Below are 13,535 nucleotides of genomic sequence, written 5' to 3' on the forward strand. Positions count from 1 at the left end.
GACCACCCTTTAAGGCAATGTTTCTATATCTCACTGATATTATCGGTAAAAATATGAAGATTATTCTGATAAACTCAGGTAAATCAGGTAAGCTCTGATTACTCTAATGATTAATCATTAAGGTTTTATATTTAGAGAATTTCATTAAATTAGCTAAATTTTTATGCTAGAAAATATTCATAATGCAAAAGAAAGCCATAAAGAAGGAATAGAAAGACATAAACATGAAATATTTAGAAGGCAAAAATATCAGGCAAATATAAATTCAACTACACCAGTGATAACATCAAATGTTAATGGATTAAATACTCTAATCAAAAGGCAGAGATTGTAGGCTAGATATAAAATAAGATCCAACTATATGCTGTCAACAGAAAATAAACTTTAGATTCAACGATACAAATAGGTTGGCAATTGTAAAAGATATAACATGGAAACAGGAACCATAACAAATAGAAGCATCTATGTTAATATCAGAAGCACCCTATTCAAATGCAACTTTTGTTTCCCAATCTCCCTTCTCTGTTTTTCTTTAGCACTAAACACCATGTGACTTACTTTACATTTTAGTTAGTTGCTTATTACAATCTCTCCTAGTAGAAAGTAAGCTCTTTAAAGATAGGGCTATGGCGTTTGGTTTGGTTTTTTTTTTTTTTTTTTTGCTTTTTTTTCCCTCTCTCATTTACTCACAGCTGGTCCATTATGAATCCAGCATCTAGGATAGATTCAGATACACGATGGCAGCTCAATATGTATACATTTAATGAATGAACTTTATAAGCCTTAATTAGTTGCTAAGGATAGAATAGTGAATCAAACAAAAGTCTTCCTTCTCATGAAACATAATTTATAATAGAATAATTTTTTTTAGTGAGAAGCATATTTTATTGAGCTACACAGTAAGCATACACAATTAATGGAGATGATTGCAATTATTATTCCTTTCTCAAAGCCAAACCAAATTTTAAACATGTGTGTATTTCATTTGCTCTCCAGTATCTATAATTAACATCAATTTGACTGGATATCGAAGATCATCTACTGTTTTATTACTGTCATCCATTTTCATTCTATTTGGAGAAGCAGAAACTGCTTGTGCATTATTTTATCAAATATCTAAATGGTTTAAAAAATTGTTTTTCAAATGGTTGGATTTTGCCAAGTATGTTTATAAATAATTCTTATACTCACAAGCATAATGTAATAGAAATGTTTCACTTGTTTCTAATTCATTTGAACTTCATAAACTTATATACAGAATTGCTCAGTTGTGTTCAACTTTTTGTGGCCCCATGGACTGCAGTGCACCAGGCTTCCCTGTCATTCACCATCGCCCAGAGTTTGCTCATACTCATTTCCATTAAGTCGGTGGTGCCATCCAACCATCTCGTCCTCCCCTTCCCTCCTACCTTCAATCTTTTCCAACATCAGGGTACTTTCCAATGAGTCAGCTCTTTGCATCCAGTGGCTAAAGTACTGGAACTTCAGCTTCAGCATCAGTTGTTCCAATGAATATTCAGGCTTGATTTCCTTTAGGATTGACTGGTTTGATCTTCATGCAGTCCAAGGGATTCTCAGGAGTCTTCTCCAACACCACAGTTTGAAAACATCAATTCTTTGGCATTCAGCCTTCTTTATGGTCCAACTCTTACATCCATACATGACTACTGGGAAAACCATAGCTTTGACTAGACGGACTTTTGTCAACAAAATGATGTCTCTGCTTTTTAATCCTCTGTCTAGATTTTTCATAGCTTTTCTCTCAAGGAGAAAGAGTCTTTTAATTTCATGGCTACAGTTACCATCCACAGTGATTTTGGAGACCAAGAAAATAAAGTCTGTAACTGTTTCCATTGTTTCTCCATCTATTTGCTGTGAAGTGATGGAGCCAGATGCCATAATCTTTGCTTTTTGAATGTTGAGTTTTAAGTGAGCTTTTTCACTCTCTCCTCTTTCACCTTCATCAAGAGGCTCTTTAGTTCCTCTTTGCTTTCTACCATTAGGGTGGTGTCATCTGCATATCTGAGGTTACTGATATTTCTCCTGGCAATCTTGATTTCAGCTTGTGCTTCATCTAGCCCAGTATTTTGCATGATGTACTCTGCATAGAAGTTAAATAAGCAGGGTGACAATATACAACATCGATGTACTCCTTTACTAATTTTGAATCAGTCTGTTGTTCCATGTCCAGTTCTAACTGTTGCTTTTGACCTGCATACAGGTTTCTCAGGAGGCAGTTTACATGGTCTAGTATTCCCATCTCTTGAGGAATTTTCCACAATTTGTTGTGATCCACATAGTAAAAGTCTTTAGTGTAATCAATGAAGCAGAAGTAGATGGTTTTTCTGGAATTCTCTTGCTTTTTCTATGATCCAATGGATGTTGACAATTTGATCTCTGGTTTCTCTGCCATTTCTAAAACCATCTTGTACAGCTGGAAGTTATCGGTTCAGGTATTGTTGAAGCCTAGCTTAGAGGATTTTGAGCATGACCTTGCTAGCATATGAAATGAGTGTAATTGTGTGATAGTTTTAATGTTCTTTAGCATTGCTTTTCTTTGGGATTGGAATGAAAACTGACCTTGTCCAGTCCTGTGGCAACTGCTGAGTTTTCTAAATTTTCTTTCTTTAGACTTAAATTGAAAAAAAGTAGGGAAAACCACTAGGCCATTCAGGTACTGCAGAGAATTGTTTAACAATAAAATATATCCTGTGCTGTGCTTAGTCGCTCAGTTGTGTCCAACACTTTGCAACCCCGTGGGTTGTAGCCCACCTGGCTTCACTGTCCATGGGGATTCTCCAGGCAAGAATACTGGCATGGGCTGCCATGCCCTCCTCTAGAGGATCTTCTCAACCCAGGGATCAAACCCACGTCTCCCACATTTCAGGCAGATTCTTTACTGTCTGAGCCACCAGGGAAGCCCAAGAATACTGGAATGAGTAGCCTATCTCTTCTCCAGAGGATCTTCTCAATCCAGGAATTTAACCAGGGTCTCCTGCAATGCAGGTCAATCCTTTACCAGCTGAGCTACCTGAGAAGCCCAAAAATGTGTCCTAAACCCTTGTTATAGATTTCAAATATATATTTCATTAATTTCCCATGATAAGAAGACATTATCCTAAAAAGGTAAATTTAAATTAAAACTTCTCAGGGAGCAATACAAATAAATTCCATTATGTAAAGATTAAAATGAGCAGGTTTAAGTTATGCTGGGACTAATTCTTGTTGTTGGTTTTTTTGTTTTTTTAAAGGAGCATTCTATTCACTTTTGTCTTTTTTTCTTCCCTTTGTGACAACAAAGGCCATATTTTATGCCTCTTCCTTATGCATCTAAAATAAATTCTAATAACTACAAATTTGGTTAGATATATTGTCAACAATGACAAGGATTAACAGGCTATTTTATCAAAACAATCCTCTATCTTCTTTTATATCTGAGAAAATAAGCTAACGTGATATTGAAGACTGGTGATAACAAATGACAATGGTAATAACTTCTACACAAGGGAAAGTACCCACTTACTCTTATAATTTTTTTTCTTTTAGAAAATCTGAATAAAATATGAGGGGGAAAACAGTTGAGGTACTAAACTTCTTTTAAAACCTGTTTTGAGGAAATTCAAGCCAGACAGGAACATACTCGGAGTTATGCCAGTAAGATTTAAGTGTTTAATCTTTATGATCAACTGTCTTTTTTTTTTTTTTTTTAATGCAGAGCTATAGTACCTCTGTAATTTGATAAAAAGGATAATAAATAATGCTATAGATACCGTTTGTCAATATAACACCTTCTCTGTACTTTTTTCCTAATACATCTTAGACTTACATATAGCTCAAATAAGAAACCCAGGAGGCCTCTCTTTGCTCCCCCATTATATTAATAGATTAGCCATGCTGCTTCGTCCTTTATAGCTTTAAAACATTTAGTTTGTTGTGGTTTTGTTTACTACCAAAGTGTGGGGTTACTAAAAAAATAATTTTTTTAAAGAAAATTTTCAGGGTAGAGAAGACTCTTGAGAGTCCCTTGGACTGCAAGGAGATCCAACCAGTCCATTCTGAAGGAGATCAGCCCTGGGATTTCCTTGGAAGGAATGATGCTAAAGCTGAAACTGCAGTACTTTGGCCACCCAATGCGAAGAGTTGACTCATTGGAAAAGACTCTGATGCTGGGAGGGATTGAGGGCAGGAGGAGAAGGGGACAACAGAGGATGAGATGGCTGGATGGCATCACTGACTCGATGGACGTGAGTCTGAGTGAACTCCAGGAGTTGGTGATGGACAGGGAGGCCTGGCATGCTGTGATTCATGGGGTCGCAAAGAGTTGGACATGACTGAGTGACTGAACTGAACTGAATACAAGAAAAAAGAATTCATCTCAAAACACGAACAGATTAATCAAACAAATAAACTCACCTGTCTTCGCATCTTTCCAATCATCCGAAAGAATAGTCTTCGTCTGGATAGTGTACTTAGATATAGGACTATGATTGTCTGAACCACGGCTCCAAGTAAGTGCCACCGAAGTGGCTCTAATGTCTTCTATTCGCAGACCACCTGGAGGGCCTGGAGGGCCTGGAATGAAAATATGGGTAATGAATCAATGAATCCCATCCAGTGAATTGGGTGCATATTGGCATACAAAATTGTCTTCCTTGCAATTAATCTAAAGAATATTTACACAATGAAATCAGTGTTGCCACATTCCTTTTAAGCATAAACTATAAGAAGCAATACTAATGGTATTTATAGTTTTTACTAAATGATTTCATGATGTCTTTTTATGAAAAGAGATAAATACCATCCTTTAAAATGGCATTATTATTCAGGATATATATGATAATCTTTGACTCATAAAATACAATTGACATCAAGGAACCTAACAGATTTTAATCATAGTGAGATTTAATGAAATTTTGCTGAATAAATGAATCAGAGTAGATAACACTGCCTAGATATGAGGATAGTTAGTCATAGTTTCATTCTGCCTCCCCAAAATGGAACAAATACTTTTTAATAATTCTAAATGTTATAGTTAATTTATTTTACTTGGAGTAGAAATTTCTGAAAATGACTGTATGTACCATTTTGGGTAATACAGTCTATGTTAGTTAAAGTAATAGAAATAATATTAACAGAAATATTTCTATGTATATAAAAGGTAGAAAACAACTATTAATTCAGGCATACCAGGAATGATCTAAAAACATCAAATAATATACTGAAGAAACAGGTCAGAAGAATTATACTGAAGAAACAGGTCATAAGACAGTGTTAAAAATAGGATTTCACAGATGCTTAATAACTCAGTATTAATATTATTCATTTATTCTCTAAACTGAGAACACTGTGTTGAGTGGGAGAAATGAAAAGATAAATGAGACATAACTTTTAGGCTTTGAACAGATCTTTGTCGTGAAAAGGGTGGAATGGCACAGTAAATAAGCGACTGTAAAAGACAGTAGCAAATGCCAAGTTTATGGTTTACAGCATACTTAGACTTTGCATCATGATGTTTTCTTTTTAAAACTGTGAGAAAAAGTTCTTTAGATGGTAATGTAGCGTCTATCACTTACAATGCTAAACAAGGTTCTGTTGCCAGAGAACTCCTAAGATAGACATTTCTGACAATGACAACACTTTTCTTTGCATCAGAAAGGAGGCCATCCCCAATTGAATTAGGCACAGTGAACAAAATAATCAACAACGTTAGCAGAGTGGCAAATTTTTAAAGTATTAAATAAAACACATGTTTTTATCTTTTAGGTGAAAGCAAGTACAAAGAGAAATCTTCAGAGCAGCTAGAGAAAATGGGCACATTATTTAAGTGCCTTCCTGTTTAAATGTCAGATCAGCTGCTTTATCTCCAGGGCCTTGTTCTCCACATGGGCTTTGGTCTTTACAGAGGTATAGATAACACTCCAAACCTGCACCAATTTCTTTGTAATTGGTCCCAAAGAGAAAAATGTGTATAGAACAACACAGTTGCATTGCTACTAACAGTAAAATAACACAAGACACAGCCTATTTATGATAGTAACTTTTATTTAGAAGCACAGAACATAAATTAATAAGGGCAAATAGATTCTTATAAATATATATGTAATAGTATTTTTATACTTACTGATGTTAATTAAAAGTAACAATAATATGCCATCCAAAATTAATGAAAATAGCCACATAAATTATATAAACCACATTTGATATTCAGAAAGAACATGTTGCATTTTCCATATGTAAAGACTACATTGAAAAACAATACACATTCTTGATCAGAACCACAATGTTCCTTACTTCACATTAAGCATCAGCCCAAGTCAATTACTGAGTGGAATATTTCAGAGTATTAAAATTAAAATTTAGAAATGAAAAATTAAAAACTATATTTTTTTAAAAAAAGAGAAAGTCTTATAATGCAGGCATTCATACACTTTTTCTGAGCATAAGGAAATGTTAAAGGGAATTTAAGGCAAAATCGCCATAGGTTAGACTTTTATCATTAAGGTGTAAATCATTTCCCCACTATTACTCTCTGAAATTTTCGGATGGCAAATGAATGACTTTTGGAAAGGTCAGGTTAAAGCTGCATATTAATAATGCATTAATTGGGATACTATATGCATAATAATTCATCCCATTCACTGAGGAACAATATGAAGCAAAAGGCTGTAATTATATTTATGCATTTCTTTCTTTGATATATGCCTGGCCTATACTGACCCTTCTTAATAAATATTTGGTGAAGACATAAATAAATTTATCACATTGACCTTCAGAGCTCTGTAAACATAACAGTTATACACAACACAATCTCATTCTTTCATTTGCTCTGAAACTGTATTGCATTAAGAAGGTGAAATTGAGAAAATAAATGGAAAGGAGTTGGTTGATAACCCCAAAACGATAGTGTGGCAATATAACTTGGTAGTAATTTACCAAGTAGGTTTTTTTTCCATGTAGTAATTAAATACAAATATCCCCTAGGAAATACCTGAGAGGAAATATACTACTAAAGAACAGAGATTTTAGAGTTAAAAAAGGCTTGATTTTAAATTCAGTGCCTTGATTTATCTTGGGCAAGTTTATCAAATTGACTAAGCTTTCATTTTCTCAGGTATAAAATAGGAGTAATAAAAACTGACCAGATTGTTGTTAGGATTAAAATAAAAATCTTTAAGGAATGTAGTGCTAGGCCTGGTTTACAGAAAGCCCTTAGTAAATTTTAGTCTTAATACTATCAGTGTTACACCTTTAAGAGCTTTCTGCACATCTGAGCTGTTGGATAGGATTAATATTTGTATAATAATTAACAAGGATCTGTTTATCAGATTGTTCTGGTAAACACCAGTTCTTTCCACTCAAAATTAAGTTGTTTCTGGTAAATTTTTTGGAGATAAGGAAAACTGGTCATGTGAAGGCCATCTAGTGTGTACAAAGGATGCAGCGAAACTAGAGTGGTACTGTGGAGAGAAACGTGGCCAGCCTTGCACTGTCTCCCAGGAGAAAGGTTTTCTAAGCAGTGTAGCTCATGTTACTTGCTCCGTTTTTCTGTTCAAAATGGAGAGAAAAGTGCTGTGGCAGAAAATAAAATAATGCAACCACTAGTTCCTCAGCACAAAGGCAGGCATTTAGAAACTGACCATCCTTCTGGACATAGCCAGAGTGGTTATGAACCACTTTCTGTGTGGTTCAACGGAATCTCACTGGCCACATCCATACTCACTTTTCCAAAATTTGTCTAGGTTCTCAATGTATTTACTATTAAATCACTGACTACTGGCAAACAAAATAATATATTTTAGTAAATCCTTATTATATCTGAGTCTTTTATAATTCTTAAAAATAACCCTAAAATGTAAGCACGTTATTTTCACTCCTTAATAGATGAGGAAATCCAGACATGAATAGATTAAATAAAATAACCACAGTCATCCAGCTAGCAAAGCTAAAGCTAAGATATGAACACAACCGATTCGCCATCAGGCTTTTCATTTACTACAGTGAAAACAATCATTTAAAAACAATATTACCAGATTCAAATTAAAAAATGGCCTTGACAGCTTTCCTTTAGAGACCTTTTGTGTTGAGGAGAATATGAATTACTTGGGCATTACTGTGCATTTTTGGGAAAATGATAAAAACTGTGTTACATTGATTATAGCTTTTTATATCTTTTTTGTGATCTGTTAACTCAAATAAATGAAGATAAATACATCACATAAATACATCATATAAATTCCTACTGTATTACATCCTAAGGTTTTGTTTTTATTATTGTAAAAGTGTTTGGTAATCTTTCCTGAAATTTACCAATTTTTTAGGAAAAAAAAAAACCTATGTATGAACAAAATACAGATGTGATTTCCACTCAGTCTCTTTCATATATAAAATAATTAGAAGGAAAAATGAACAGAAATACAATTATTTCTCAATTCCATCATTTCTTCTTTAGGATTGTAGTAACACTCTGTGAAATAGTTTAGTGACATTTGAGGAAATAGTCAGTGACATTTGAGGAAAAATAGAAGAAAAAATTTTTTTTCAAAATGATTATTCACACATTATAAGTTGACTATATTTTCTCCATCAATAATTTTTTAATTTATTTTTTAATTGAAGGATAATTGCTTTACAGACTTTTGTTGTTTTCTGTCAAACCTCAACATGAATCAGCCATAGCTATACATATACCCCCTCCCTTTTGAACCGCCCTCCCATATCCCTCCCTATCCCATCCCTCTAGATTGATACAGAGCCCCTGTTTGAGTTTCCTGAGCCATATAGCAAACTCCTGTTGCCTATCTGTGTTACATATGGTAATGTAAGTTTCCATGTTACTCTTTACATACATTCATCCTCTCCTCCCCTCTCCCCATGTCCATAAGTCCATTTTCTATATCTGTTTTTCTATTGCTGCCCTGTAAATAAATTCTTCAGTACCGTTTTTCTAGATTCCGTATATATGTGTTAGAATACAGTATTTATCTTTCTCTTTCTGACTTACTTCACTCTGTGTAATAGGTTCTAGGTTCATCCACCTCATTAGAACTGACTCAAAGGTATTCCTTTTTATGGCTGAGTAATATTCCATTGTGTATGTGTACCACAACTTTATCCATTCATCTGTCAATGGACATCTAGGTTGCTTCCATGTTCTAGCTATTGTAATTGAAAAAGACACATGTATCCCATTATTCATTCCATCAATAATTGAGATTCATTTTCATTTAAGTCAAGTGGCATAGAAGATTTGAAACTGGGATCCTCCAAGATTAAACAGGAGGCATAGTAGTCAAGCATCATGAGTCAGTGACAATACTTAGCCAAAAACCTTAATGCACTTTCTTCTGCTTAAACACTGACTGGCTTTCTAAACAACTGTGGTTGGAATTGGATCCAACATACTGTTGGTCCTTCTGGGATTCCACTCCACATAGCACACATTTAATATAAGCTTTGACACTAAACAGGAGACACATCCCAGTGTCATCCTGTTTCCACTTGTAATTGCTCAGTAAGCAATTAAGAACAAACCATCACATATAATATCCTATCCCGTGGTTCACTGTTTATTTTTACTAAAATAGTAAATCATAATGAAAAGTTTGAATGCTAAATGTCAATGAAAAGCTTAATGAAAAGTTCAGTGTAAATTATTGTCCCTTTTAAAATAAAGTAGTCTGAAAATAACAATGCTGAAAGAACATCAGTTATATTAAGGCGGGTGGCTTCTTCTTTACAAAAATACATCAACTGAAGTCCCTTTTTTACTACAAGCCTGTTCTTGTTCTGAAAATTAGTTAAGACAACTGCTTTATCGTAAGGTAATATAACACAAATTGATGTGTGGTGGTGTTGAAGCATGCTGCTGCTGCTAAGTCGCTTCAGTCGTGTCCGACTCTGTGCGACCCCATAGACGGCAGGCTCCCCCGTCCCTGGGACTCTCCAGGCATGAACACTGGAGTGGGTTGCCATTTCCTTCTCCGTTGTTGAAGCATAAGGCTGTATTAAGATGAAGCTGAATATTAAATGGGAATATGGTAGTTTTTAACCTCTAACAATGGTATTTTAACCTTCTACTTGATAAAAACGAACTTAGATCCCCATTAGAAATGAGAATGAGGTTAAAGGGAGGTAAATGAATCAATGTAATTCTAGTTGATATTGATACAGTTTATCTAAAGAAACTGGAGAAGGAAAGCTTCTTTTTTTCCTGGCACTTTTCATACTTGCCATGTGGTTTCCTTTCTAATTTTTATTGATCCTTTCCCAAACTATATTCATATCTGATGGTATATATTGCTGGTATACTTTCAACTAGAGATCGCTTAAGGGGCCCACAATGCTGATTCATGTACATCTCCATGGCAATATTTATGGATATAGGACAATCTCAAATTATTTTTAAAAATCTTATTAAAATGGCAATTGCCCTAGATCTCCAGTCTACATTCTAGGATGCTTCTTTCTGTGACAATAATTGAGACTAGAAAATGAGAAGTAAAAAATGATGGAAATAAGTAACATTTTGAGCCAGAGACATGTATTCCTTTAAGATGGCTGATCAATTGTTTTTTAATGACTTAAATATTTGGGATTTATATATATTTCTCTCAAAACTTCCCTAAGAGTTCTTCCAACCACAGATGGGAATGCTACAGTTACTAAAGGAGATATTTATATAATATCCCATGCCTAAGAGTAAGCCTATTTAAGAAGAGCAAAAGTATTTCTTGTGAAGAAATAAGAATTTTAAGCATGTTTGTTTGACCAAAGCGGGGCAAGGGAAATATTTTCAAATAATGAAATTTAAGCAGTTCCAATATTACTCTCTCATTTCTACCCATGTCCTTCCAAAAAGTCTTGACCTTCCTTTCAAAATAAAGATCCAAGAAGGCCGATGCTAGGAGTTAACAATTAAATATGTATACATGCTGTTAATCACTTTGTTATCTTCACTTAAATCTAGCTACTGAGATGACAGTTTTCTCCACATGCTGTCCAATTTCACTTCCCAATTCCAGGAATTGTTCCAAAAACCCTACAGGGCCATGAGCAGGCTTCAGTTGTTTCTTGCTGCTCTATGTCTTTTCTTGCCAAATTATATATATGGAACCAGGGTACAGAAGGCCACGGGAAATAATGCCCCTTAGCTTACATCCTAATTAAGATAACTCATTAGTGAATTTGACAACAGGTTTGTTCATTACCTGCTTGGGTAAATCAAACAGTCCATTCAGTAGCAATACTCTTGTATTATAATTCACCAATTTTTCATATTTTTTTTTCAGATAATGAGCTAATTTCTGAGATATGTAATTTCAAAGAAAGACAGGACATGAAAACACAAAAATTTTACTTGGCCATCATATGATGTACTGGGTTAGTTCAGCAGACAGTTTTCAGATATTAGTAAAACTATATCATTATTTTCAAGTATCTTTCTGTTCAAAGTATGTTTAGGTGTCCAAAAGGAAAAAATCCTCTAGGAATTGGATTTTGGCAGGGGGAACTTCAGAAGCTACAATATTGAATTAATTAGTAAAATCTAGTATAATGTGTTAAAAAAAAGTTTTCACACAAATAGTGAGTGTCAGCGATCACCAGGTTGGAGGCAGGCTTGCACAGACGGGGAGAAAAGGATCCACCATGTTTTTCTCTCCATCTTTTCTGTTTTTACCTGCAAGAGGAAAGATCAAGGCTGAAGGGCAAGTGTTGATGCCCATTTAGGAGCAGGAAGCCATGTACTTTGAAAATTTGTCATATATCCTTAATTGGTAAGTTGAAATACGAACAAAGAACAACTTCTAGACATTGTGGATGAGAGTCCAAAAAGGAGAAGCCTGAAGAGACAAGCTTTGGCCCATTCAACCTGTTTCCCTCACAAATAGTGACTGACTTTCTAAAGAATAAGAGTTGTAACCGAATCCCCTCTTCCCCTCTATAAACAAATGAAACAAAACAAAAAACTCCTAAAGCCTTTGTGATTTCACTCCACAAAGAACAAGTCTACCTACTGAAAATATGTTTGTGCCTTCAAGACTTCTAATTAAGAAAAAAAGCTTGAGGGTAAATTTAAGCTGTGACTTAAAAAATTAATCAGAGATTGGAGCTGGAAGTTGTAGGAACCTGTGTCTTGAGAAATATATTTATTATTCATGTCTATATGAACATTACGGCAAAAGGGGAGCGAAGTAAAAGAAAATGTTTATAAAAAGCCATCATGGGCAACACGTGAACTGGAGTTGTTATTATTCTCTTACATAAATATGGACTCTGAGACCTACAAGACCACAGCTTATTCAGCAGGTGAAGTGCTCTTTAAATCTATGCTCACATAATACCAAAAGCCAGACCATTCCCTTTGCATCACGTGGATCTTTTAATGACTATATCATATATCAGTATAACTATACCATTATAGAAAATCATGACATTAACAAGATGGTCATCCTCCTATGTTTCCTTACTATAACTAGGGATAGTTTGATTATAATTAGGCTATTTTGTAACCACTAGTATCCTCCTAGTTATAGTTATTTAAATAGGAGTAATCATGTATAGAAAAACTTGCTAGGAAAATTGCTGACTACTTGTTGCAAATTTAGTCCTATGATAAACGGTAACAAAGGTTACTTAATGCATTTGTCACTTCTATGTGTCTTTCAAATGTTAGAGATTTCCAAGTCTTTTGATGAGAGCTGAAGTTGATAATTTTTGAGATATTCTTTTTTCTCCCTTTCAAATGAAGTCTTGGTATTTTTGCAGAGAGAGAGGGAGTTGTGAACAGTCACACAGGAAGCCTCCCTAAACAGATGCACATTAGACTGCTATTTCTTGAATTAGTTAACAGTAGCTTTCAGCCTTTGAAGGAATATATCAAATAGTGGTCCTCCAAGTTGTTTAAATCACAATCAGAAGCACGTGGTGTCTTCTATTCAGGAATAGTCCCTTGCCCCTGAAGAAATTCTCAGAGGTGGGCAGGGGGCTCAAACACTGGCTGTTGAGGCCCTGAAGAATGTAGTGAGCTGATGCTCAGGAGTATATTCCTCAGTGTGACAGAGTCCAGACTACTCTGTGACACACCTACATTCTAGTGGGTCACACATTTTTTGCTGCTAAGAATATTGAAAATTCATAATTTTGTACATTATTTTTTTGTAAAAATGAAGCAGATTCAAGTATATCCTTTTAATTTTGCTAGCTCTTGCTTACCTTCATCCCAATGTACTTTCAGATAAAGGGGTTGGTGTTCCAGCAGTGTCCTGGGAAATGCACATGGACCCCAACCAAGTTCCTCATCTCACCCCATGTCCACAGAATGACTGTTACTAGCACTGGACAATTAGAAGTCAAAATGACATTTTACTTTTTTGGAAAATAAAGAAATCTTTTGGATGTATTCCAGAATCTGCATTCACTCATGAGCATATCAGTCAGTTAAACATTATAATGGAAAAGTGTTTGGCAGAGAGAGCTTCCCATTGTACTAATCTAATGAGATATCCTAAGCCAGATTTAAACACATGTATGGGGGT

General features: G+C 34.8%; 1 protein-coding gene across 5 annotated transcripts in view; it reads right to left on the minus strand.

Annotated features, from left to right (window-relative positions):
• Positions 1-13,535, minus strand: part of CNTN1 (contactin 1) — a 420,540-nt gene that overhangs the window by 97,017 nt on the left and 309,988 nt on the right. For 3 of the 5 annotated variants that reach the window (XM_086403896.1, XM_086403897.1, XM_086403898.1), the window contains one exon: positions 4,414-4,572. In XM_086403896.1, coding sequence (XP_086260022.1) covers positions 4,414-4,572 — 159 coding nt within the window. Of the gene's footprint in view, positions 1-4,413; positions 4,573-9,554; positions 11,678-13,535 lie in introns of those variants that run through there. The other 2 variants (XM_086403899.1, XM_086403900.1) reach the window with 2 other exon arrangements.

This window comes from Bos grunniens, chromosome 5, assembly GCF_055505025.1.
Source record: "Bos grunniens cultivar Pamir isolate PY7600 chromosome 5, Bosgru_T2T1.0, whole genome shotgun sequence".
NCBI classification, from domain to species: domain Eukaryota; kingdom Metazoa; phylum Chordata; class Mammalia; order Artiodactyla; family Bovidae; genus Bos; species Bos grunniens.